This window comes from Neophocaena asiaeorientalis, unplaced genomic scaffold (genome assembly GCF_003031525.2).
Source record: "Neophocaena asiaeorientalis asiaeorientalis breed wild unplaced genomic scaffold, Neophocaena_asiaeorientalis_V1.1 scaffold43, whole genome shotgun sequence".
In the NCBI taxonomy this organism is placed as follows: domain Eukaryota; kingdom Metazoa; phylum Chordata; class Mammalia; order Artiodactyla; family Phocoenidae; genus Neophocaena; species Neophocaena asiaeorientalis.
This window is the reverse complement of record NW_020173674.1, coordinates 15,478,429-15,503,801: the sequence shown is the minus strand read 5'-3', so window position 1 is coordinate 15,503,801 and position 25,373 is coordinate 15,478,429. Positions and strand designations below refer to the sequence as shown.

The window sequence follows — 25,373 nt, the reverse complement described above, 5'->3', positions numbered from 1 at the left end:
AGCCAATCAGTCCCTCCATTCCACTTCATTTCAGGAAATTCCAAATATAAAAGGTGAGCTTTGTTCCCAGAGGGCTGAGAGTGAATCCGAGAACTGGCTTCTCTGTGGAAACCAGCTAGAAATTGGACCTCAGCCAGCTCCCCCTTTCCCATCTGGGCAGCACGCAAGACAGTCCTGATGGAAAGGACGGCCACTAATCCAAAGGTGTCTGCGAACTGGGTTCCTTGCAGCTCTGCCACGACTGACCCTCGCATGTGGCCACAGGGCTTGGGCTGGGTCATAGCGTTCTGTTCTGCTTTGATGGTTAGGGATCAACAAAACCTAGGGGGCATGTGCAAGGAGAGAAATGAACCCTGGCCCAGTCTGGGTACCTTGCGTCCATGTTCTGCCCCCTCTCCACCACCACCCCCACCCCCTTTTCCCCCACCACTTCTTGGTCCATCTCTTGATTCATGAATCCTGATACATGTGGCATCCCTCTCACCCAGTAGCAATATCCCTGTGGGAACTATGCCTTTGAAAGTGTGATGACTGTAGCAGCCACTTCAGAGAGTTCCTTTCCTCCTGGAGCTAGCCCATGATCTCCTAATCGGATATCCCAGATGGGCGCCACCTGTTGTTTCACCTTCTCCCTCCCCCACCCCACCCCCAGTCTGTTTCCTGAATCTGACTGTGGTTAGCACACACCCCGAGTTTAATATGCGCTCTCTAAGCTGGCTTAGAATATAGTGCATTCTCTTTTCAGGAACATTTATTGGGTACCCGTATGGGTGCGGCATTTTAAACAAAGTGAAATAATGCAGGCCAGCAACTGATCACAGTTGCTGAATTAGTTTCCTTGGAAATAGGTCAGTGAGGAAGAAGATATCAGAATTTAGGCCTAAAAGTTCATTAGAGGTCATTTAATCCAGCCCCTCCTTTTGCAGAGGGCAGAATGGAAGCAGGGCACCTTGAGTAGGTCTGGGGCACAACTCATCAGTGGCAGAGCCAGGCCTGGATATACGTTAACCTTGTCCCCAGTGTACTTTCTATAAGCAGTAATCAAGGCTGGCTGCTGTGCCTTTTAAAAAAAGGTAGAAGCTCTTAGTTTCATCCTCTAGTAATGGGAAGCCGCAAAAGACCGCAGGAAGCTTAAAAAAGAAAAAAAAAAAAAGGGTAGATAGAAAACTGAAAATAGAGAAGTGAGCACAGCTGGGAGTCCAGAGAGGAGGATATTTCCATAATCCAGGTAAGAGGTGGTTGGGACCAAGATTATAAAAATTAGAAGGGAAGGAAATAGTTAGGATGGTATTAGGTTATTACAATTTCTGTTTGAATAGTGATGTAGAATAGGCCCCAAATGTAAGGACTATTCAAATGATTGCTAAGCCCCTAACCGAGGCGTGGAGTTTGTTATGACAGACGTAGGCCTCTGTCTTAAAAGATGACACTACACATGGGGGACTTCAGTAGTATAGGCAAACAACTGAATGATGGCGTTGTGACTTGAACATAGCTCTGGGAGCACTGTTACTAGAACTATAGGGATATAATGTGAAGTTTCAAATTCCTGCACTACAGTATATAAAGGCATCTGTTAGTAATGACCACAGGCTGACCCCGGAGCATTTCCCTGAAGTAAAAAGAAAAAAGTTGAATTAGAGTGGGAGATGGGTAGCGAAGAGGGAAGGGGAGGGGTCGAAGTCGAGTTCTTGCTCTTCTGGCTGGGAAAATGCTTTACTATATACATAATCGACTTCGTACTACACCGGGGCTCGGCTAGAGAAGGCCCATCCCCTTCTGTTCCACTCCGTTTTGATCCTGCAGTCAGCTGCAGAGTTATAGATGAAGTGACAAGGATGGTATCTTGATTGCATCCAGCTGCCTGGAGTAAGTCAAGGGCAGAGAGGCCCCGCCTGAGGAACAGCTCTCACTGAAGGCTCCAAAGGCATCTGAGATTCGGGACACCTCTGATGCTTTCAGAGCAGCGTAGTTCAGCGTTCTGTGACCCAGTGTTACCAAATTAAGTGTCTCTGGAGAGGAGTCTGGTAAGTGGCTTCAACTAACAGGAAGAGGACTGAAATCTCAACAGCCTTTGACCCTAAAACTGATCCAGTGTTATTATTATTGCTGCAGATGGGGGCTTGAAAAGAACCCCTTGGGAAAGTGATTTGACCTTCCTTTGCGCGGATTAGAGAGCTGTGTTGACTCAAATACAGGGAGGGGGAATGCAGCTTCCATCCAGCAGAGGTGCCAACTGAATGGATGCCCCCACCCGCCCCCCCTCTCCTCCACCTTGCCCATCACTGGTGTTGAGTGCAGTTACTTGCGCTTGGAGCCCTTCAGAAATCTCTTTAATTCCACTGAGATGGATTGGTGATTGTGGTCCTGGTGTGACTTGAACAGGCAGGTGCTTGGTGCCAAGCAAAGGAACCTGGCTGTGCGCTTGGTGGGGTGTGTTCAGGCCCACAGGCCAGACAGAAGTTACGGCCCACAGCCTATGTTGTTGCTCTGGGCTCTATAAAGCTGTAATAGTATCATATTATTTTAATCTGCTGAATACAAACCCCAGAGTAGAGAACACAGCAGCAGCAGCATTAAACATCTGAGGAAATGTTTGACGTGGATTCATTTGTCTCCGGCTATTATGATGTTGCCTGTGGCCGATTAACTCTGTTGGTTACAACATGGTGTTAACGAGGCCAAGGTTGTGGGTTGGAGAGGCCTGTTAGGTGAGCTGGTTCCGCACGAAGGAAACCTCTTCACAGCTCCAGACCACGTTCGAGACCCTGGTCAGTCAGCCCAGGAAAGCACGTAGATGTTCACAAGGCCTGGGCAAGAGAGTGTAATGACTCAGCAAATGTCCCTTTACCCGCTGCTGGAAAAGCAATTTAAAACATGTGCTTTAGTGATGGTGAGCTACTACTGTGATCTTCTCACACAAAGGCTATCACATTATTATGAATGGTAACGGGTGATCAGTACTGTTGCAGACTTCCTTTCTGAATTAAGAAGTATACTAGCTCTGGCTGTGAAGAAGAGAGGAAGTATCTTTGGTTCCCTTCTTTCACGCTCAGCTCTCTGCCTGCAGAGATTTTGTACCCCCCCACCCCCCGTGCATTCAACAAGTGTGCACGGAATGCTCTCATGTGCCGACCCTGTGCTTTGTGCTTGGGAGGCCGCAGTGAGTAAGACAGAGTCTCTGCCTCATGGAGCTTAAACTCTATGGGAGGAAAAGGGATAGTGAGGAGACAGGAAATAACCAGTGCAACTTCAAGAAATGGAAGTTTGGTGAAGAAGAGCATGGGGTGAGGGGGCGTGATGAAGAATGGCTGATTGGGGGACGGCATTTACCTTGGATGGGGAGGTCTGGAAAGACCTCTCAGGGTAGGTGACATTTAAGCAGAGACCTGACTGATGAGCACGAACCAGCCATTTGAAGAGCTGGGGGAACATTCCATCGAAGAAATAGCAGGTGCAGAGGGCTTGAGGTCTAGTCTACTCACAGTTAAAGAACAGGGAAGCCAGTGAATTGTGGGAGAATGCGGTACGAGAGAGATTGGAGAGTAGGAAGGCCGTTTAGAACATGTAAGGAGTTTCGTTATTATTCTTAGTCAATAGGAAGCCATTTTTTGTTTTTTAAAGATTTTGTGGGGGGGGATGTTATGGATTGAACGTATCTAAAACAGGTATGTCGAAAACCTAACCCTTAGTAACCTTATTTGGAAATAGGGTCTTTTCAGAGGTAATTAAGTTAAAATGAGATCATTAGGGTAGGCCCTAACTCAGTTTGACTGGAATCTTTATAAAAAGGTGAAATTTGGGCGCAGAGACACACAGAGAGGGAAGAAGACGATGTGAAGACAGAGGTTTGGAGCAACGCATCTGCAGGCCAAGGAATGCCAGAGATTGACAGCCAACCCCCAGGTGCTGGGAAGAGGCAAGGAAGGCTCCTTCCCCTGGGTGCGATGGCCCTGCCAGCACCTTGATTTTGGATTTCTAGATTTCTAGCCACTCAGTTTGTGTTACTTTTTACAGTAGCCCTAGCCAGCTAAAAAAGGGGGAGTGTTAGTATACTGGCTCTGCCTTTGGGAAAGCAATGAAGCATCCTTCCTGGACTCAGTGACACTGGGGTGTTGGGTAAATATATAATGAAAAAATACATAATGAAAAAATATATAAATTAATAGGATGGAGCCCACTGATTGAATTACCCTGTATAGAATACCCTACTGTTCTTTTAAGAATGGTCCTTTTAGTGATGCTCTGTAGATGATGGTTTGGAGGGGTGAGAGTGGAAGCCAAGAAATAAGTTGGAAGTCTGTTACAGTAATCCAGTAACCTGCATTAATCTGCTAATGAGTAATGTAGTTGGTAGTTTCAGAGATGTTCCGCGCCAGACATACATTTAGAGGGCATCAGAGTAGAGACAGTCTTTAGTGATTGAAACTAGATGTTACTTAGAGGGGAGAGTTGAAAGAAGAGAATAGGGGCCAGGAGTAGGCCCTCTGGAACTCTGCTGTTTAGAGGCCTGGTCAAGGATGAGGATTCGTGGTGCTGAGAAGCGGCGCCAGGACAGCTGGTAGATTGTCAGTATTCACTAATGGTTAATGGTTTAAAGGTTAAACTAAATTATACGGAAATACATGGGGAGAGGTATTGGAAGTACCTCACCCCTCATATACCAAATTCTGTTTAACAAAGCTATATCTAAGAACCTTTCCAAATCTAAGAACCTTTCCAAATGCGGAAATCAAGTTTTTGTTTTCAGTTTGTTACAGATTATAGAATCAGACAAATTTTGTATACTTGAGGCTTCCAAAAGGTCATTAAAATGTCTTTGTGCTCCAGATAGATTTCTTTTTGTTTTTTAGAAACAGAGACTTTGTAAGTTTTCACAATGATCAAAATTTGTTACAAATCAGGGTTCCATTTAGTCTTCATTTGTGTGTTCATTAAGAGTGGAACCTGTTTCATTAATCACATGTTAAGAGATTACCTACCTTGGCCCAATTCAGGAAGCTATTATTCTACATTACTCGAAATTTCCAAGCAAGCACGGGGAAGTTTTGGAGGAAATTAGAATCACATCTATCTTTGAATATTGGCAGAAGAAGTAGCATCTGTTGGATCAGATATCTTCAGAAGCCTGTTCTGCTCTTAGTATGTGAAGATTTGAACGTGGGGACTCTGTCGATACTGTTTAAAGAACTGAGCACTGTGCTCGGTTGTTGTCTGAACTGGGAGTTGATTGCTGATGTGTTTCTGTCCTCAGGTCTGGCGAGAATTTCCTGACCGGTTGGTGGGTTACCCGGGTCGCCTGCATCTCTGGGACCATGAGATGAGTAAGTGGAAGTATGAGTCTGAGTGGACCAATGAGGTGTCCATGGTGCTCACAGGGGCAGCTTTTTATCACAAGGTAAGTCGGGGGCAGACTTGGGGCAAGTGGGGCTGAGTTGTCAAGCCAAGAGTATGATACTTGTTTTATTTGGCCCAACTTAATTCTCACGAGTTTTGGAAAAATGTTCTACTTTAGATGTTTTTTTCCAGTTTGCCTCTTTGATTTACTAATTCACATGTACAGACAGTTGTAAATATTCTCATTAGTTTGCTTTTTGCATGCATTATATTGTGAGTTTTTTTCTTATATCATTAACATTTCTTCATAAACAACTTCTTAACATAATTGCTAATATACCATTATATTAATATTCCATAAATCATGTATAACTGTTTGTCTGTCATTTAGGTTGTATCTAAGTTTTGTAGCTAATATGTTATTTTGTATCTAATATATTTAGGTTGTATCTAATTTTTTTGCTAGATAATGCTTTATATCAAATGCTTAAACAATGATCAGTATCCATTTTCATACCCGTTTGTACTTAGGATCATTATGATAGATTCCTAGAAGTATTATGAACATTCGGGGGAGGTTTTGATATATATATTTGTTGGTTGTTTTCAATATAGTTTGTGCCAATTTACATTCTTCCCAGCAAAATGCAAAAGTATCTTACCATACCCTCCCTTGCATGAAAAACATTTTTAAAAAATCAAACTTAGCTATTTTGATAAGTGAAAGTGGATCTTATTGATTTCACTTTGATTTGATAACTATTGAGGTTGAAATTCCTTTTGTGTATATTTTAGCCTCTTGTATTTCTTCTCTTAGAATTGTCACTATGTTTTTGACTCTTTTTTTTTATTAAAGGGAGAGATTGAAGGGTATGCATTGGACTTTAGAATATTCTGTTTGATGGTGGAGTGCTCCCTGGGAGTGTGTGGCTTAATTAAACAGTAATAACTTGTCAATTGTCAGCAGTGGCATAAGGAACTGATGTCAGGAAAAAGATCTGTGCAGCTCAGCACAGTTAATTTGACTTCGCTGTATTTATATTGATTGCGTGTTGTTGTCTCAGCGCTGCTGCCCTCGTATTTTTCAGGGCTCTAGATCCAGAAATGAGTTTTTGTTCTTAGCAAAGAATAAATAAATAAATAAGGTTTATAATTCTTGGGGTTTGTGGTAGACTGATAAATACCTTCTTTTAGCCCACAAATTTCTGTACTATTTCATACATATAGGTTATGTAGTTTCAGAATTGTCTCATTTTGTTTCACTTTAAAAAGGACATGTCTGCAAAGTCAATCCACCATTAATACATCTGTTTCTATCTGCAGTCTATAGAAAGAATATGGAAAACAGGGTTGAACATTGTGACTCGGGGGAAGGATTTAGTGAAGATCAGTATGTAGTGTGTTTCTGAACAATATTTATTAAACATATGATATATTAATCAGTCCAGAGGGCCTACATCTTACAAGGGCTTCACACCATACAGTACACACCTCTGTTTACTATAAGTGATTTTTTAAAGAATGACAGTGTTAAAGACACTTGGTCACCTGACCAAAAACCATTCTAATACTTCCTTTGCCCTTTCTATTGATCCAGGCTTGTGACTAATCTTACGAGAGAAAGCTTGTCCCCCTGCCATGGCTCAGTTGCCCTTTGTGTATCAACCACAGGGAACTGCTATTTGAATGTGTCTCCTTTTCTGTCTCACCTGGCAGTATTTTAATTACCTGTATACCTACAAGATGCCTGGGGACATCAAGAACTGGGTGGATGCTCATATGAACTGTGAAGATATTGCCATGAATTTCCTGGTGGCTAACGTCACGGGGAAAGCTGTTATCAAGGTAGGAGTTATCCTTGGCCGGCTCTGCCCCTAACTTACTTTGCGATCTGGGGCATGCTTCTGGTTCTCTGAGTCTCAGAAGTTTTCATAACTGTAAATGAAGCCTTGGAAAAGATGAACTTTAAGCTCCCTTTTGCTTTAAGATTCTATGATTGATGCTGTCATATTGTGAAACTGAAGCTAGGCTTTGATGATTTAAACATACGTTTTATACTTTTTTTCTTTTTGTTTTCACATCTTTATTGAAGTATAATTGCTTTACAATGTTGTGTTAGTTTCTGCTGTACAACAAAGTGAATCAGCTATATGTATACATATATCCCCATATCTCCTCCCTCTTGAGCCTCCCTCCCTCCCTCCCTATCCCACCCCTCTAGGTGGTCACAAAGCATCAAGTTGATCTCCCTGTGCTATGCAGCAGCTTCCCACTAGCTATCTAGTTTACATTTGGTAGTGTATATATGTCAGTGCTACTCTCTCACTTCATCCCAGCTTCGCCTTCCCCCCTGGTGTCCTCAGGTCCGTTCTATACGTCTGTGTCTTTATTCCTGCCCTGCTACTAGGTTCATCCGTATCATTTCTTTTAGATTCCATATATATGCATTAGCATCCGGTATTTGTTTTTCTCTTTCTGACTTACTTCACTATGTATGACAGACTGTAGGTCCATCCACCTCACTACAAATAACTCAATTTCATTCCTTTCTATGGCTGAGTAATATTCCATTGTATATATGTGCCACATCATCTTTATCCATTCATCTGTCAGTGAACATTTAGGTTGCTTCCATGCCCTGGCTATTGAAAATAGTGCTGCAATGAACATTGTGGTACCTGTACCTTTTTGAATTATGATTTTCTCAGGGTATATGCCCAGTAGTGGGATTGCTGGGTCGTATGGTAGTTCTGTTTTCGGTTTTTTAAGGAGCCTCCATACTGTTTTCCATAGTGGCTGTATCAATTTACATTCCCACCAACAGTGCAGGAGGGTCCCCTTTTCTCCACACCCTCTCCAGCATTTACTGTTTCTAGATCTTTTGATGATGGCCATTCTGACTGGCATGAGGTGATACCTCATTGTGGTTTTGATTTGCATTTCACTGATGATTAGTGATGTTGAGCGTCTTTTCATGTGTTTTTTGGCTGTCTGTATGTCTTCTTTGGAGGAATGTCTATTTGGTCTTCTGCCCATTTTTGGCTTGGGTTGTTTGTTTTTTTGATATTGAGCTGCATGAGCTGCTTGTATATTTTGGAGATTAATCCTTTGTCCGTTGCTTTGTTTGCAAATATTTTCTTCCATTCTGAGGGATGTCTTTTCATCTTGTTTATGGTTTCCTTTGCTTTGCAAAAGCTTTTAAGTTTCATTAGGTCCTATTTGTTTATTTTTGTTTTTATTTCCATTTCTCTAGGAGGTGGGTCAAAAAGGATCTTGCTGTGATTTATGTCATAGAGTGTTCTGCCTATGTTTTCCTCTAGGAGTTTTATAGTGTCTGGCTTTACATTTAGGTCTTCAATCCATTTTGAGGTTTTTTTTTTTTTTTTGGTTGTGATGGGTCCTCGCCTCTGTGCGATGACTTTCTCTAGTTGTGGCAAGCAGGGGCCACTCTTCATCGCAGTGCGCGGGCCTCCCGCTATCGCGGCCTCTCCTGTTGCGGAACACAGGCTCCAGACGCGCAGGCCCAGCAGTTGTGGCTCACGGGCCTAGTTGCTCCGTGGCATGTGGGATCTTCTCAGACCAGGGCTCGAACCCGTGTCCCCTGCACTAGCAGGCAGACTCTCAACCACTGTGCCACCAGGGAAGGCCCATTTTGAGTTTATTTTTGTGTATGGTGTTAGGGAGTGTTCTGATTTCATTCTTTTACATGTAGCTGTCCAGTTTTCCCAGCACCACTTATTGAAGAGGATGTCTTTTCTCCATTGTATATTCTTGCCCCCTTTGTCAAAGATAATGTGACCATATGTGCGTGGGTTTGTCTCTGGGCTTTCTATCCTGTTCCATTGATCTATATTTCTGTTTTTGTGCCAGTACCATACTATCTTGATTACTGTAGCTTTGTAGTATAGTCTGAATATACAGTTTTTTGTTTGTTTGTTTGTTTGTTTTTAGTTATAGTTTTTAACCTCCAGTATCAGAGATAAAGGCTGTGGCGGTCAATCTACAAATCATGTTTTTTAAAAAATATAATTTTATTCTCAAACGTGACTTGGAATCTAGTTCTTTTCGTTAAAGAATGCAGTTTACATCTTTCTTAAGGTAGCTGATTTTTTTTAATAGACGCTGAGAAGATAGCACACTTTGTACAATTATAACTGTAGTTGTCCTAAACATTATTTTAAGATAGCGATTACCAGTTTGTAACAGTACCTTTCCTGTAACATATTAAAAGCTGAGATTACATGGGGATCTTTGTATGTGTAATAGATGTCTGTTCCTGAAATGCAGATCTTGCTCAAATCAGATCCCTAGAAATGCAGGGAGAGTACACTTCTGTGTAACAGTGGAATCGTCTTGACCTTTCTTTCCTTCTGGATTAGAATTCCATGTGTGAAAATGGGCAGTGCTTCTAGGCCAGATTCCTGTACTGGAAGCTTATGTTGGACGCATGGTATGGCATCCCCAAATGATTCCTCATGCTATTAATTGATGAGACAAGCTAGATTAAACCAAAGCGACTAAGGAAAGAGGAAAAGTCACTATGTGTTCAGACTTGACCCAATCTTACCCCACCCCCCAGCTCTCTAAATTACTCAGTGAACAGCTCACTGCAGGGAAAATTAAAGAATGTAAATTGCAAAACTAGTTTTAAAGGAACTCCCCTTATTTCCAAATTTGCTGGGTTTTTTTTTTTGCGGTACGTGGGCCTCTCACTGTTGTGGCCTCTCCTGTTGTGGAGCGCAGGCTCAGTGGCCATGGCTCACGGGCCCAGCCACTCCGCGGCATGTGGGATCCTCCCGGACCGGTGCACGAACCCTTGTCCCCTGCATCGGCAGGCGGACTCCCAACCACTGCGCCACCAGGGAAGCCCCAAATTTGCTTTTTGACATGCTTCAAGATGTTCTTAGCTGTGCCTGCTTACTCTGGACAGTAATTCCTCGGGTCTGTATGCTTCTTAGCCTGGTCTTAGTTATCTAGCTTTCTTCCCCTCCCATCCCTCTACTGGTTACTTATCTTCACTAGGTTAGGATAGCAGCCTCCCCTGAGTTTGCTAAAAAAAAATTAGAAGTTTAACGTATGGGAGAGTGGTGGGGAGAGTCAGGGAAAACGATTCAGAGGGCAAAGGACCGTTGGATTTTTTTCCCTGTCTCAACGGGATTGCAGAATAACCTGGCATTTTCAAGAGCATGGTGCTGCTCATAGCATTTGCCATTAGCTGGAAGAAGGAGAACGAGTGCCTATTGGAACTAAGGTTACGGTGAAAGTTATGGGAAGCTGTATTTCATCGCCCTTATGGCTGCAAGAACAAATGGTGTTTATACAAGGACCTTGGCAGTGAGAAAACAGTCATTAAACAGGAATTAAGGAGCTTGTCATCACCACTTCTTTCCAGTTACAGAAGGCAAAAGCCCTCCAAGCCTTTTTTATTGGGCCCTTGTGAGTTCTGCTGTTGGCCGAGCCAGACAGAACTGAATGGAGGAATAGTGAGGCATGTGTGTGTGCATGTGTGCCTGCAGTGGGAGTGGGCATCTCAGCTTATAGAACAGAAGTGTGCAGAGAGTGGTGTCACGAGCGTGATTTTATTGTCCTTGGCACTGACAGCCAAGTATATTTTTGTGCTCTTCTGGCAGGTAACACCACGAAAGAAATTCAAGTGTCCTGAGTGCACGGCCATCGATGGGCTTTCGCTAGACCAGACACACATGGTGGAGAGGTGAGTGAGCCTCTAACCAAAAGTCTGCCCTAGTCTCTGATCCCCATTTCCTGCCTTGGGCCTGGTTATGGGACTTCGTTGCAGATATAAGGACAGCAGCTGGTAGCCATAGTCACCTCCTTTTGCACGTGGGAATTGGGTTAGTTCAAGCCCAGGTCACCCAAAGAATTAATTTGGAATGCTACTCACTCAATTTGTAATGGTTGGAAGGGTCTTAAAAATATAGCCGGCCTTAAGCTCCGGAAGCCAGATTCTCCGTGTGGACTAGGCAGTTAACTATCCACAGTCATTCGAGTGGAAGCGAGTTAATTCCAAAGAAATACTGGATTGTTTTCCAGGGTAATATCTCCATGTTACAGTGAAAGTTTGATTGGAAAGAATTAAACTAAACCCACTAGAGACAAATTACCTTTGCTGACACAACTGAAACACCTACCAAGAACAGAATTGAAAGCACAGCTCTTTACATTACAGAGAGAGAAGCAAGGCAGCTCTGAGATACTCCCTTTATATTGATTCAGTCAGTCAGTAAGCACACCTTTGTGTGGATGTGATACAGGGCCTTGCAGGTGAGTATAAAAGAAGTGGGAGAGGTCTGTCTTCCCTTAAGACCTTTATAATCTTAGAGTAGACCTAATAGTTCTCACTTGTATCCCAGAGGTCCCCAAGCTTCCAATCTCCTGAATCAAACCGAATTCTTCGAAAGGGCAGCCCCTTACACAAGACAGCAAGCTCTGACAGCCATTAACACTATTGTCAAGGGACCAGCATGCATTCAGAGAATGTCATGAGAAAGACCTTAGAATGAGATGTCTAGTTCAAGTTTCCACAGGTCTCATATGCATCTGCTTGCGGCATTCATTTCTGAAATCTATCAGCCATATCAAAGTCCTTCGAGCCTGGAGGATTTTTTTGTACAGCGAGTTGTTTCACTTGCCCTGGATTCTTCTATAATGCTTTACTCCTTCTTACTCTTACTTCTTACTCTCTAAATAATCTCTTTATCTCTTTCATATATAAATGTCTTACCCAAATGACATGACTTTTACCAACCATCAATATGAAATAACTAACATATTATTGTGATTTTGGAAATATCTGTCACTGGTATCAAGTATTACCCAGTCAAGGACAGTGACATCAACTGTCATAGCTCATTTGGAAGAGACCCCAGTTATAGTTCTATTAGAGCACATGAACTTGTTACCTAAACCTACCCCCCTTCTGTGTTGGGAAGAATTTCATAGCATTAAGCAATTAGTTATTGATTGGACTGAGTTAAAATGGTGGGGTTATAGGGTCCAAGAAAGGAATTGTATGGAGAAAAGTTGACCTAATAATGGCCCTTCAAGTTCATGCTAAAGCTAAACAACTCCTCTGTAACACCACTGAGATCATAACAAACGCAGTGGGAAAGATTTAAGTTAGATATAATTATTATTATTAAACACTGAAGAAAGTAACTATGGGAAATGTGGAAGCTTCCTCGTGGGAAGAGCCTTTTGAAAATAGAATAGGCAACTGCCCAGATGTTGGTAGGCTCGATTTTATCAGAGTTTATAATTAACAATAACGGGTACACACACGTGTGTGTATATATATTTAGTACGTGTGTGTGTGTGTGTGTGTGTGTGTGTAAAACTTAATCCAAAGCTATATGTGGTAAGTGTCATAAGGAAGGCTCAAAATGTCATACCTGATCGCAGGAAAGAGAAGTGACTTCTTGCTAGGTCAGTTATTAGGGATAATTTTGTAAGAGGTGGCACTTGAAGTGAGCCTTCAAAGGTCACTAGGATTCCAACCGATGCAACTCTGGGCAAGAAGAGGAGATCCTCGGCAGGGAAACTGGATGGTCCAAGGTACATTTGGCAAGAAGTCAAGATATCCAGTTTGGCAAGAACGTAGCATTGTGGCCCATTAGTGCCAAACTACAGAGAGCCCTGGATGCCCAATTAAGGAGCTGAGCTTTTTTCTCCAGGCTCTGGTAAGCCATAGAAAGTTTTTGAATAGGAAGTAGCTTGATCAAAGTGTTGTTTTGAGGCTGATTTGGAAGTGGTGCATAGAATGGAATGAAGGTGAAGAGACAGAAGAAAGAAGAACAGTTAGAAGGCTCAAACTAAGTTGAGTGTGGAGAAGAAGGGATGAATTAAATTACAAGGGATTTTTTCCCCCCCCAAAGGAGAAGAGCTGGCTCTTGGTTTCTAGCTAAATAGGTATGGGGAGGTTATGGAGAAGCAGTTGATCAAGACAGTCAGGAAGAATGGTAGTACCTTTAACAGTGTAAATAATATAATTAGGAGGGACGCCAGTTAGGGGAGGCAAGGGGATGAATGTTGGACCTCACAGTATAACTAATGAGGCCAGGAGATTTAATCGTGTGTGAAGTTGGAGAGCAATCAGGCGGGTGAGTCTTGGGTCTTGCCCTCTGTCTATGCAGGTGTAGATACAGGGCAAGCAGTTGGAAATATGGAACTAGAACTTTAGAAAAAAGATTAAAACAAAGGTGGAGATCTGGAAGACATCTGTCAAGAGATGGCAGCTGACTGAAGAAAAGCCAAGGGCAGAATCTTGAGAAATTCGGACACTTAGGAGACAGAAAGAGTAACTGAAAAGAGAGAAGCAGCCGCTGGCGAGGCCAGGAGAGAGCCAGCGTCTGCAGTGCTCGGCAGCAGGGAGGAGCAAGGAACATGCAGACTAGGAAGTGGTCTTGGAATTAAAATGGTCATTGGTGACTTTGGGAAAAATGATGTCGTAGGTTGATGGGGCTAAAGAGTGTGAGCTAGTAGTGAGGAAGTAGAGTCAGGGAATGTAGGCTCCCCTTTTGAGAAATGTGATAGGGAACAGAAGGAAATCAATCTTGAAATTAATTAGGAACTGAGAGCAAAACTATTCAGATGAATGACTGAATTACTAAATAAGGCACTTAGATGGGGAGGGAGGAAGACGTGATTCCAGCCCTGCTGGGTAGACCAAGAGATGGAGTTACAACTGCAGAACTGTTCATTTGTTTTCTTTTTTCAAATAGTTGCCTTTGCAGAATCCGCATTTTTGCACAAAACAGTGAAAGGAGTTAACCACTCTGCGTGTTATGACGTTGTGTTGAGATTTGTAGTTCAGTAAGCTTGTTTATCCTCAGAAACCTCAGTAGTGGAGGAGAATGGCTCTTACTACCCAGCATCCATTTCCAGGGCCTGCCGTTAGTTCTTTAAGAAGCAGAAGAATTCGTGACTGTTCATTTTGGCCAGTAGCTTTACCCAGGTCAAGACGGTACAGCAGACAGACGGTGTTGATTTAAGAAACAAACATTGTATTTTGATTCAGGCCAGTCTTTGTTCAGATTATGGATTAGCCACTTATTAGCTGTCCAACTTAAGGAAATTGACTTACCTTATCCTGAATTTCCAACCTTTTCATTTCTTAAAATAGATATATTAACTATCTATCATGTTGCATTCAGGGGTTCAACAAATATTTACTGAGCATCTTTGTACCAAACAGTGTGTTATATGCTGGAGATGAAAGGAGTAATAATACATGAAAGCCTGTAGCACGGGGCCTGGCGAGGTTAGTTCGCTTTCCAATTTCCCCAACACTGATCCTGAAGGCTCCTGGTTACTTTAGGTAATTGTATGTGTTTGAAAGGAAAACTGAAAACTGTTAGTCCTTTCTCCCCCAGACACTTCCAGCGCTTTGGAGATAGACATTGGCAGTTCTTAGCCTGTCTGTACTTGATTAGAAAACCATCCCAGGGGAACAGTTACTGACATGGTAGCTGGACCCCTGACAGAGCAACTCAGGTGGGCCACCAGCAATCAGCCAAACTCTTAATCTACCCTAACCTGTTGCCCAACCCAGATCCCCTGCATGAAAAGAAAGTAAGAAACACAGTCAACACCTGTCAGGAGAGTTAAGGACCTTTACCGTTCAGCGTGAGCAGCCATTTCTCCAGGGCAGCTGTGTGGAGAGAAAGAAGGACTCGCTAACCTGGGTTAGCCGGGGCAGCTGCCAACAAGTCAAGCTGGCCTGAGCCCCAGTGGCCTCTTGCCTGTGACCCGGCCCTGTTGGCAGGTCTAGTTACAGAGGAGACATTGTCCTCAGTGCTCTCCAGGGGGCCCTAGAGCCCCTATCCTCTGCCAAGAACCGTGATTCTTCTTTAATACATGCTTGCTGGCACCTCTGCTGGGCATGGCTGGGCTTTGCTGGCCAGCGTCTACAAGCAGAATAACTGGAAACTAGAAGGATCGGTACGTGTTTATAGGCCAAACAACTGTCAAAAGGAAGACCCTGGGGCAATTTGACTTAGTCTGCCACTGCCTTGACCTCACGATTCAAGGAGAGAAGAGCTGTTGTCCAGTGCTTGCTTCATACCATTTTGTTAAAACCCCTCGGTCTTTTCCCCAGTCTCCTGTCAATTTGGTACCTGGGACTACGACCTCCTGAGTCTCAAAAGACTGCCAACAGGAGGGAAACTCAGTGACCTGTGGGTTATTGTAGAGTCTGATAGAAAGAGCAAGGGCTCTATTGCCAGCACAAGACTGGGTTTGAAACCCAGCTCCGCCACTTTCCAGCTCGGGGTCCTTGGGCAGTCCCTTAGCCTCTCTTAGCCTGAATTTCTCAAACCATAACAGGAAGCTACTATACACCAATCCTTGGGCATACGGACGGGGATATTTAAAGGAATCATTGGGATCATGTATGTAAATTAGCTGGCACATCATAGGTGCTCAACAGTTGTTAATTTCCAGCTCCTCCCTTTAGACCCTAGAATTATGTTAATAAATAAATGTGTATCATCTCATAATGAAGACTTTAGCCTCAGCAGCCAGAATGCCTGGGTTTGGTTCTGCCTCTTACTAGTTATTTGGCCTGTGGTCCTGTCTCTTAGCCTCTCTGTGATGTGTCTCTGTCTTCCCAGTGTACAGTGGGAAGGATAGTAGACCTGCCTCACAGGGTTGCTGTGAGGGCGAAGTGAGTTACTAATACATGTCAAGCACTTGTAACACAGCCTGGAGCATAGAATAAATGTTAATTGCTGTTGATTTGTGGTCATGGACACAGTGATCTGATTAGCTGGAAGAGCTCAAAATGAAGTAGTAACACGTTTTAACCAAGAGAAGAAGCAAGAGAAAAGAATTGATAGTAACTGGCTTCTTTATTTATTGGTTTCTTGCTAAAGCTCAAAGGACTCAAGTAAAAGCTATTGATTCAAATAAGTTGAAACAAGGCTTACAGTATCTCTGAGGACAAAAGAGCCTTCTGGTCTGTGTCTTGAAATTCAGCCCCTACCTGGTAACCCGTTCTCAGGTGCCGTGGGCCTGACTGAGGAGAGAGAATACTGACCTCTCTGAAATCCATCCTTGAGGGCCCCTTAGCTTCGAAAGTGGTTTTTACGGGCTTGTTTTCCCCCTCGGGTCTGATGCTGAAGTGTCCTCATTGGCCAGCTGTCACACTCAGCTGGGCTGATTGACCAGAACCATTTCCCGCCAGCATGTCTGACCTGCTCCCCTCTGAGGAGGCTGCTCACCAGGCTGCTAAGTGGCTTGTTGCTTTGTTGCTGCCGATTCTAACACAGGAGTGGCTAAAATTGTGAAAGCTGTCCTGTGTGAACTTCAGCTTTCATGGAAGAGCTTATGGAAGTTGACCCATAATTCCCAGAGATTTCCACTCACAGGCCCGCAGTAGATGTGGGTTGACTGACTGAAGTGTTTGTCCTTTGCAGTTGAGGTTCAGTGCCCCATTGCCTCCTTCTGCCTTCCATCGCTCCATGTGTACGATCTTCCCTTCTCCCTTTTAAACTTGAGTGGGCTGAAGCTCAGATCCAGGTGCCTTTTGCCTTTCCACCCTTCGTCTTCTCTTCAGCTGGCAGGGATGGGGTTAAGGATTGTTGGCAGCTAATCCACCTTGGTTTGAGGCCCGCTTCTACGGAGCTGGAAGAATGACTGGAATTTGAGGGGGAGGGGAAAAGATATTCTGACCTCTGCAGGCCCCTGGCCTCCAAACAGCATCCCTGGTTCCCTTTCTCCCGCCGAACTAGTAGTTGAAGTACCCCCAGATCACTTCCTTTATCCACACCCTCCCAACCATGTTAAGAACCTGGGAGCATGCTGGGGATCCTTGCATTTCTCTTGTAGATGTTGAAGACTATGTATTGATATTTTGCTCTCATCTCTCAGCCTCTCGAACGGTTTCTCTTTTCCCCACCCCCTGTCCCTCTCATCTGCTCCACTGCCCTCCCCAAACCCCACAGGTCTGAGTGCATCAACAAGTTTGCTTCTGTCTTTGGGACAATGCCTCTTAAGGTGGTGGAGCACCGAGCCGACCCCGTCCTGTACAAGGACGACTTTCCTGAGAAACTGAAGAGCTTCCCCAACATCGGCAGCTTATGAAATGTGCTGCTGGTGGAGGTCTGAACACTAATCCCGGGCGGAGGAAGAGAACACGTCCCCCCAGCACTCTGATGCCCAGATTTCAGAGTGGGAGATTGGCACATCCCTGCCCAGCCTGCTTACCTGAGAGCAAGAGCCCAGGGAGGACATCTGAGTACCTCGTGCAACCTCTGGTGCTCTCGATGGGTTCTCTCTGAAAACTCCAGATGGAAGCCTTGGGCAGGCTCCAGGGGTAAGGCCAGCTCAGGCGTCCTTTGTTTGTAGCTCAATACAAGGTCTAAGAGGAAACTTCACTGGCTGTAAGACAGCTGAGAAACCTCCAGCCCATTTCAGATTTGGGGAATCAGGTAAGAGCTACCTGTTTCTCACTTTTCGTTATTTCAGATCAGTGAGTTCTTCAGAGGAAAAGCCATGCCCAGAATTTGGTGCAAAATCCAAACATCTTAGTGGCTTTTGATGCCTTGGGACAATGGGGCACTGGCCTCGTCCAGAGAAGAGCACCGGCTGCCGAGATGGGACCTATAAGTTCCATGAACTATCTCTCTTTGGTTTGGCTTTTTGATATGATTAAAATTATTTTTTATTCCATTTCCTACTATGTCTTAAATATTGGTTATGGAACTCTGTTTCTTTTTGTGTGTATTTAACTCTATCTTCTGGCCTCAACTCCAGTCTCCTCCTCATGTCTGGGAAGATACGTAGCCAGCAGGAGTATCCGGTGCCATGTACATCCAGCAGAGGAAGAGCCCCAGACTACAAACACTCTTAGAGAAGATGTGTCCCCAAACCTCCAAAGGAATCTGTATGCTTCCTGATTAGATCTAGATATTCTCCAGGAAAAACAGAAGGCCTCTCATAGCCATACACTGAGCCGCTCTGCTGGTACCATGTTGTAAAAGTTGAGGCAGTTGTGACCCTCGCCCCAAGGGGGTGCCACAATTTCCCTCATTCTCTTGGTATAAACCTAACATTAGCCAGAGAGGTTCTGGCTAACGTTAAATGCTACTATAACAACTGTTCTGCAATAGTTGCTGGTGTATTTAAATCATTACATTTCAGCATTTAGTAATACTGCACATGTGTGAATTATACCTCTTTAAGCCCAGTTGATGGACAAATCTACCCTGGCAAATGTTAGACGTTATGGATTCGAAACAGATTTATCTGTGGCTCTAATATTAAAATTCGCCACAGTTTGGGCTTTAGCCATAACATATGTCCCCAGAACACAAAATACATAATAATTTGCTTGGAATATGGGTATAATCGCTGAAACCTAGTTGTGTGCCAGTCCAAGTCACTAAACCACCACGCGTCGTTCTGTCAAGTGACATGAAGGTGAGCTGTGCTCCTGCTGTAGTTTTCAAACTTGCAGTTTTAACGAGTCACTTCAGATGTGCTCTCATAGACTTTGAGAGGCCAAAGAAAACTTTCAGAAGTAGCAAAATTGAGAGTGGAAATCTTGAGAGTCTCATCTTTCATATTAAGGAGCGGTAGAATCACGGACTGTTATAGGTGGAAGGGATGAGATAGCATCTCCAGGTCATTCATTTTGCAGGTGCAAACACTGGAGTTGTGATTTATTCGTGTATTGCAGCTGCAAACACAGGTGCTTAAATCAATACTAATGATTTGAATAATTAGATACTAGTCAGCAGGGGATATGAGAAGGCATTTTGGCCTCCTATTCACAGTACTGGGGCTGGTATGATAGAAACCAAGAGGAAGGGTTTTCTCTTGTACACCCAGATACTGGTAGCTGACACAGTGAGTACCTCTGACCTTTCTAGGGGTTCTCTAGCTTGTTTTCCAAGATTTGGGGCAGGTGGAAGGGGAGGAGGGCCTCACATTTAAATCCCAGCTAAAAGCCAAGAACTGTGCTGACGTTGCACATGTGTTATCTCACCCTCGGTGTATAGCACTCTGCTCTTTTCACACCACCGACTGCACTACCTTAGTGGCTGGTTTCTAATCCAGTTCTCACTCTCAAAGGGTAAATTAATCCTCCCTCCCTCCCTCTTTATTTGCCCTTTGATTATGGAAGAGAAATGCTTCAATCTGAAGTCGTTGGGAGCCCCAGGGGACTGAGTTATTGGGCCTTTTTCACCTTCTTAGGAGTTACTGGACTTCTAAGGGCATTAAAACTCTATTTCAAGTACTTTACTACCCCCAGAAATATTGGGGGCTAGATCTTGCAACATAGCAGAAAAGAATTTTTATTATAGCATGAGTATTACATCCTAGGCACTGGAAGCAAACCTCAAAGCTTCTATTCCTAGGAACAGACGGGGTGCAGGTCACCAGGAGAAATTCAGGACAGGAATATAGGAAGTGATCGTGATTCATGGATTCAGAGACTAGGGACTCAACCCCTGTGTTGGTGAATTTCTGAGCTGCTCACCAGCAAGCCTCACCTATGAGCCTGGGCGGGGATCATCTGTCCTTGGGATGCCATAGGGCCTGGTTTTAGAAGTGGAACAATAATGCTAATTAAAATGTCATGTTCTGGCCTACAACAGACAACAGCTGGTTTGAGATTTAAGAAATCTTTTTTAAGGAATTGCATCCTACTGGCCTGTACAGACGATGAACCTGAGTCAGCCCTGGCCTTTGTCCAAATGTGTGCTCTAAGTCACTTGCCTTTGCCCCCAGGGATCTAATTAGGATGAGCTGGCCCACTTGGAACGCCAAGGTTGGAAACACTTTTGTTGGTTAACATTAGAGAGCTGTTAATATTCTTATCTCGTGTATTTTATCAAGCCTCACACATGTTTAGGCAAAAACCTCCTTTTCTGGGAAAATTAAGGAGGACGATATCAACTTTTGTTCTCAGAATCTCTGGTTCTTTCCTGCAAATGATGCTATCCTGTCTCCTCTTCTTACTCAGTGTCATGAAGGTCAGAACTCTGGCTTCTCTGCTGAAGCCTTATGTGCTTCCAGCTTGTGGTTTTTAGGAGTTTCTCTGCTGCCTCTGGAAAAAGTGACCATCATCCTGGCCTGTGCTGACCAGGACTGGGAGCTGGAAGAGGCCAGCAGCCTCCGTGCTGTCACTTGCTGAAGAGGTTGCTAATAGCTCTGTGATCCCGGCTTCCTCCTGGGACAGTCCTGACTGGAGGATCCTTGCCACTGAAAGGTAGCAGGCTTCTAGCCACGGAGTTCTAAAGGTCTGATTGCTGGGTTCAAGTCCAAGACCCTTTGATGGTAGAATTAAGAAGTAGATGAAGCAGGGACTTCCCTGGTGGTCCAGTGGTAAAGAATCCGCCTTACAGTGCAGAGGACGCGGGTTCGATCCCTGGTCAGGGAACTAAGATCCCACATGCCGTGGGGCAACTGAACCTGCACGCCACAACTACTGAGGTTGCACGCCTCAACTAGAGAGCCTGCGCGCCACAACTAGAGAAGAGAAAACCTGCACGTCACAACGAGAGAGAAGCCCACGCCGCAACGAAAGATCCTGCGTGCCACAACTAAGACCCAAAGCAGCCAAAAATAAATAAAATAAAATAAATAAATAATAAATCTTTAAAAAAAAAAAAAAAGAAGAAGAAGTAGATGAAGCAGAGACGTGTTGGGAAGTGGTTCAGTTTTGGGGGGATTCTTCCTGGCTCTGCAGTCCCAGGATCCTGGGGGAACCCAGCCGAGAGGGTGGAGGTTTTGGGTGTTGGAGGTTCCCCATCATCCAGCCACCCTGAGCCTGGTGGGTTTCCTTTGCTTTGGGGACAGTAGCATCTCTGGGGGTAGGCTGCTTTTCCCATTTCTCTTGGTCATCTTCTATGCAGCAGCAGAAGCCACAGCAGGTCATTTCCTGAGCCGCCCTGGCTCAGAGAGGCAGAGGCAGAGAATGCCCACTGGCCCCTCACCCCTTCAGCCACTTCCTGAGGAGCAGTCCTGGCAGGAGCGCCAGCCATGTTGGTAGGCGGCTGCCGTCCAGGAAGGCTTTGGAAGTGACTTGAGCTTTCCACTCAGGGCCCGGAGGCATATGAACCCTGGGGTCTGGCTGCTCGTCTCACCCGAGAGTTCTGTCCCAAGCCCTGGGGCTCCTGTCCTAGGCGAGTGTTTGCTTCTGAGTAAAACTGGGGCCAGCTTTTGGCTCCAATTTGCCAAGTAGGCCTGGTGTGATGATCTGAACAGGCCTCATTGAGCTGCTCCTGGCAGAGGAAAGGTAGGCGGTGGACTCTGCTCTCACTTGTAAGGTTTTCCTCCTCTTTAGGGTGGGAACGTCCTAAGCTAAACTCACAGCCTCTCTTGCACCTCTGTTAAATGGACTGTCAAGGGTCCCCCGCATCAGGCTTTGTGACGTCCAGGTTCCCAGGGAGGGGTTGTGTGGTCTGTCCAGGCAATGTTGTGCCTCGGCTTTTCAATGTCAGGCTCACCATTGCTGGCAACACAGGGAAGGTGGCTGGGCAGTTTGGCCCCCTCTCCCAGCTTTCCAGGCTTCTCTCCTTTTCAAGAAATTGTTGAGTCACCAGCATGTGTGTCTGGCATTTGGTTTCCTCAAATTTACAGCCTTTTCAGGGTAGAGTTTTTTCCTTTCTTCAGCTCCCAACTGGTTGGGTCCCTGGTTGCATTTCTTCCCAGTCCTCCTGACTGGCGCAGAGCTGTCAGGCCAAGACGAAGAAAGGGCAGGATGTCTGGGTCACTCTTGAGAGGTACCAGGCAGCTGTGTCTGCTAGAGGTTTCCTCAGCAAAGCACCAGCTCATCTCCAGCATCTCAGGAGCTGCACATAGAGTGACAGCTGCCAACAGAGCAGGGACCGGAATCCGTGGGTCTTGGACCCAAGCCTCCAGCCACTGCACCCACTCTGCAGAGCCTTCCCCTCACAGTGTATCTATTTGAGCTTTTATTTACAGCTGCCAGCTTCTGTCATTAACTACTATGCCTAAGAAGAAGCTCAAGGACTGTCTGGTTTTCTGGTAATCACAGCTGAAGAACAACCAACTAGTTACTGACCCAGGTAAGGTAGTATTCAGTCATTCAGTTTTCTAATTGTTTCATCAATTAGAAATTGATGAATCATTGATTCATCAAAATGTACTTTTTGCCAGACCCTATGCTGGGTCCAGGAGATAGAATGGAATAAGGCACAATCTTGATCTCCAGGAGCTCCAGTTCCAGTGGGAGTTCTTAGCTCTGTGAGATGGTGCGAGTCCATCAGTGGCCTAGGACTCCACAACATACATTTTAGTCCCAACTTTAAATGAGGATTCCATTTACACCATCTTCTGCAGTGCCTGGAGGATGTGAGCATTGTTTTATTTCCTCATCTCATAGCACCTTACTCTGAGTTGAACCCTGGGCCTTCCTTGGCCTTGAGGGAGTCCACTCCTATGCTTTAGTTTCCTCAACCAGAAATTGGAGATGGCAAGAGCACTTAGACCTGGGTGGGTGAGATGCAATGATGGATCTCTTCCTCTCTCCTTACCCAGCGTCCTTGCCAGGTTGTACCTAGTGATGCTGGCAGCCAGCCTTTTTCCGGCCCCTATTTCTGCTCACCCAGTTGCCAGAGAGCTTGGGGGTCTGGATCCTATCTGGCCCCGTCAGGATGGATTACTGAATGAGTGGTTCTTTTGCCCCAGTCCCTTTCCTGTGCTATAAATAAGCCCCATGTTTATTTTCTTATGTTATTGAAATGAGCACTTGGGATTTGGGCCTCTTGACAAGTCCGGAGCGCGTCCATCCGGTGCCTGGTGAGGGCCCTGCGTGGCTGGCTGCTGTCTGAAGTTATTTGGAGTCCTCCCGCTGTGTTTTGGACGTGGCTTAATTTCAATAGTAAGGGCTGTATGCAACCCTGTATCTGCTGATTTTCAGGTTTCAGCTTTCTGCCAGCCTTACTGCCTGCTTAGAAGTAAAGCCGTGTTTCTTATTCAGGGGATAAGAGCCACAATTGAGGTAATTAACGAAAATGGTGTATTGGTGGCAGCAGCTCCTATAGGATTTCCTATAGAGTCTTTCTCTAGTAGATCCTGAGGGGCTTACCTGCATCTCCTCCATTCTGCCTACCCTGTGCCCAATCTCTGTTCTTGTTTTCTGGATATAGGCCTAAGAGTCCTAATAATTTCTCTCCTTAGAGCCTTGTTCTTGTCACCAGATTGGTTTGATATATTGACAACTTGACCAAATGAAGATTCCATTGACTCCATCTTCTCCAAAGCATGGAAGATGCAAGGATTTTTTTCCTCTTCCCATAGTATCTCCCATTTGCCAGTTGTACCTTGGCCCTTCTTTAAAAGTTATAAGATGAATATCCATTAATAACAGATAGATGCTCCCTTTAGTACCATGGCTGCACCATCTCAATGGAGAGGGTGACCTGGGACAATGGTGGGATAGAAAGGAAACATCTGGCAGCCCAGTGCAGCGTATTATATGCTATGTGGACGTCTGGGAAATAGGAAGTGTTCCGAGTTAGGATTTCCTAAGGAGTGATTTCTGGCTCCTTCAGGCTTTGACAGTTCATCAAAAGTATCCAATGAGACTGAGCAGCACACAGCATTGTCTATGAGAACTTGGGCTAAAGATCATTACCTACTTCTCAGGATGGATTAGCCTGGTAAGTCACTCAGTAGAGGAATCTTTCTGTGGACAAACCAGAACCTGTAGTCTATTAATGAAAAGAGTTATATCTAACAAACAGTTTTCAGACAAGGAACCAAGAGAAAGTAAATTTTCACTCATATGTTTTTAGTCTCTTGACTCCTAAAGATTCTTCTCTTTTAAAAAATAAAAAGCCTATTGTGATGGATTCATATTTATTGAGCACTTACTGTGTGCCAGATACTGTTCTTAATATGAAGATGTTGCACTGAACAAAGTGCCTACTCTTGCCAAAGGTACATTCTAAGAAGGAAGACAACCAAAATGAGTAAATGAATAGAATTTCAAATGGTAAAAAATGCTGTGAAGAAAACAAAGCAGAGTAAAGGGGAGATGGATAGTGACTTGGGCATGAGGAGATATTTAAGATGCGTCGGTCAGAAGTGGCATTTAAACACATCTTAATGTTGAGAAGGAGTGGACCATGAAGATACCAGGCAGAGAGAAGAGCTAGCATAAAGTCCCTCAGGCAGGAAAAAGCTCAGCTTGTTTTTAAGAACAGCAAGAACTCCTGTGTGACTGCAGTTTATTGTGTGTGGAGAGCATGGTAGAGATGATGCCAGAAAAGTAGGCCAGCACCAAATTTTGTTGGGATCATGTTGGACAAAAGAGTTCTGGATTTTTATTGTGAGTGTGATGGGAAGACACTGGTAGGTTTTAAGCAGAGGAGTGGAGTGGGGATGGGATTTTTGTTCAAAGATCATTTCAGCTACTGTGTGGAGAAAAGGCAGTAGGGAACAATAATGGAAGAAAGGAAATCAGGAAGCTATTTTAGGAGTGCAAGTGAGAGATGGTAGTGGCTTAGACTAGGATGGTAGCAACAGAGATGGTGAGGAGTTATACTGGGAGCAGAATCCATTGGACTTACTAATGAATTGGATATAGGAGATGAAAACAATAGAGGATTCACAGCTAACTACTAGGTTTTTGTTATAACTGAGTGATACTATTAAGTGAAATATGGCAGACCAGGCAGGGGTAAGGACAGAGAAGTATGAGAGGGAAAATCAAGAGCTCCACTTTAGATGTGTTAAGTTTGAGATGTCTTTTGGACATCTAGGGGTAGTGTTACTCAAGCAGTTAGATATCTAGAGCTCAAGGGAAAAGTTAAGACTGAATATATAGCTGGGATTTAAAACCATAGGACTAGATGAGATTACCCAGAGAGTCAGAATAGGTAGAGAAGAGAAAAGGACTGTGGCCTGATTTACAGGTAGAGAAGATAAGGAAGAACCAGAAAAGGAGACTGAGGAGTTGCCAGTGAGTTAGGAAGAAAACCAGGAAGATGTCTGTAAGATAGACTGTGATAAATTAGAGATACACATTGTAAACCCTGGAGCAA

General features: G+C 44.4%; 1 protein-coding gene across 4 annotated transcripts in view; it reads left to right on the top strand.

The window, feature by feature from the left end:
* Positions 1-18,024, top strand: part of EXT2 (exostosin glycosyltransferase 2) — a 132,082-nt gene extending 114,058 nt beyond the window's left edge. For all 4 annotated transcript variants that reach the window (XM_024749355.1, XM_024749356.1, XM_024749353.1 and 1 more), the window contains 4 exons: positions 5,255-5,398; positions 7,054-7,182; positions 10,968-11,050; positions 17,298-18,024. In XM_024749355.1, the coding sequence (XP_024605123.1) occupies positions 5,255-5,398; positions 7,054-7,182; positions 10,968-11,050; positions 17,298-17,436 (495 nt within the window). In that variant the 3' untranslated portion in view covers positions 17,437-18,024. The remainder of the gene's footprint in view (positions 1-5,254; positions 5,399-7,053; positions 7,183-10,967; positions 11,051-17,297) is intronic.
* The last annotated feature ends 7,349 nt before the right edge of the window (positions 18,025-25,373 follow it).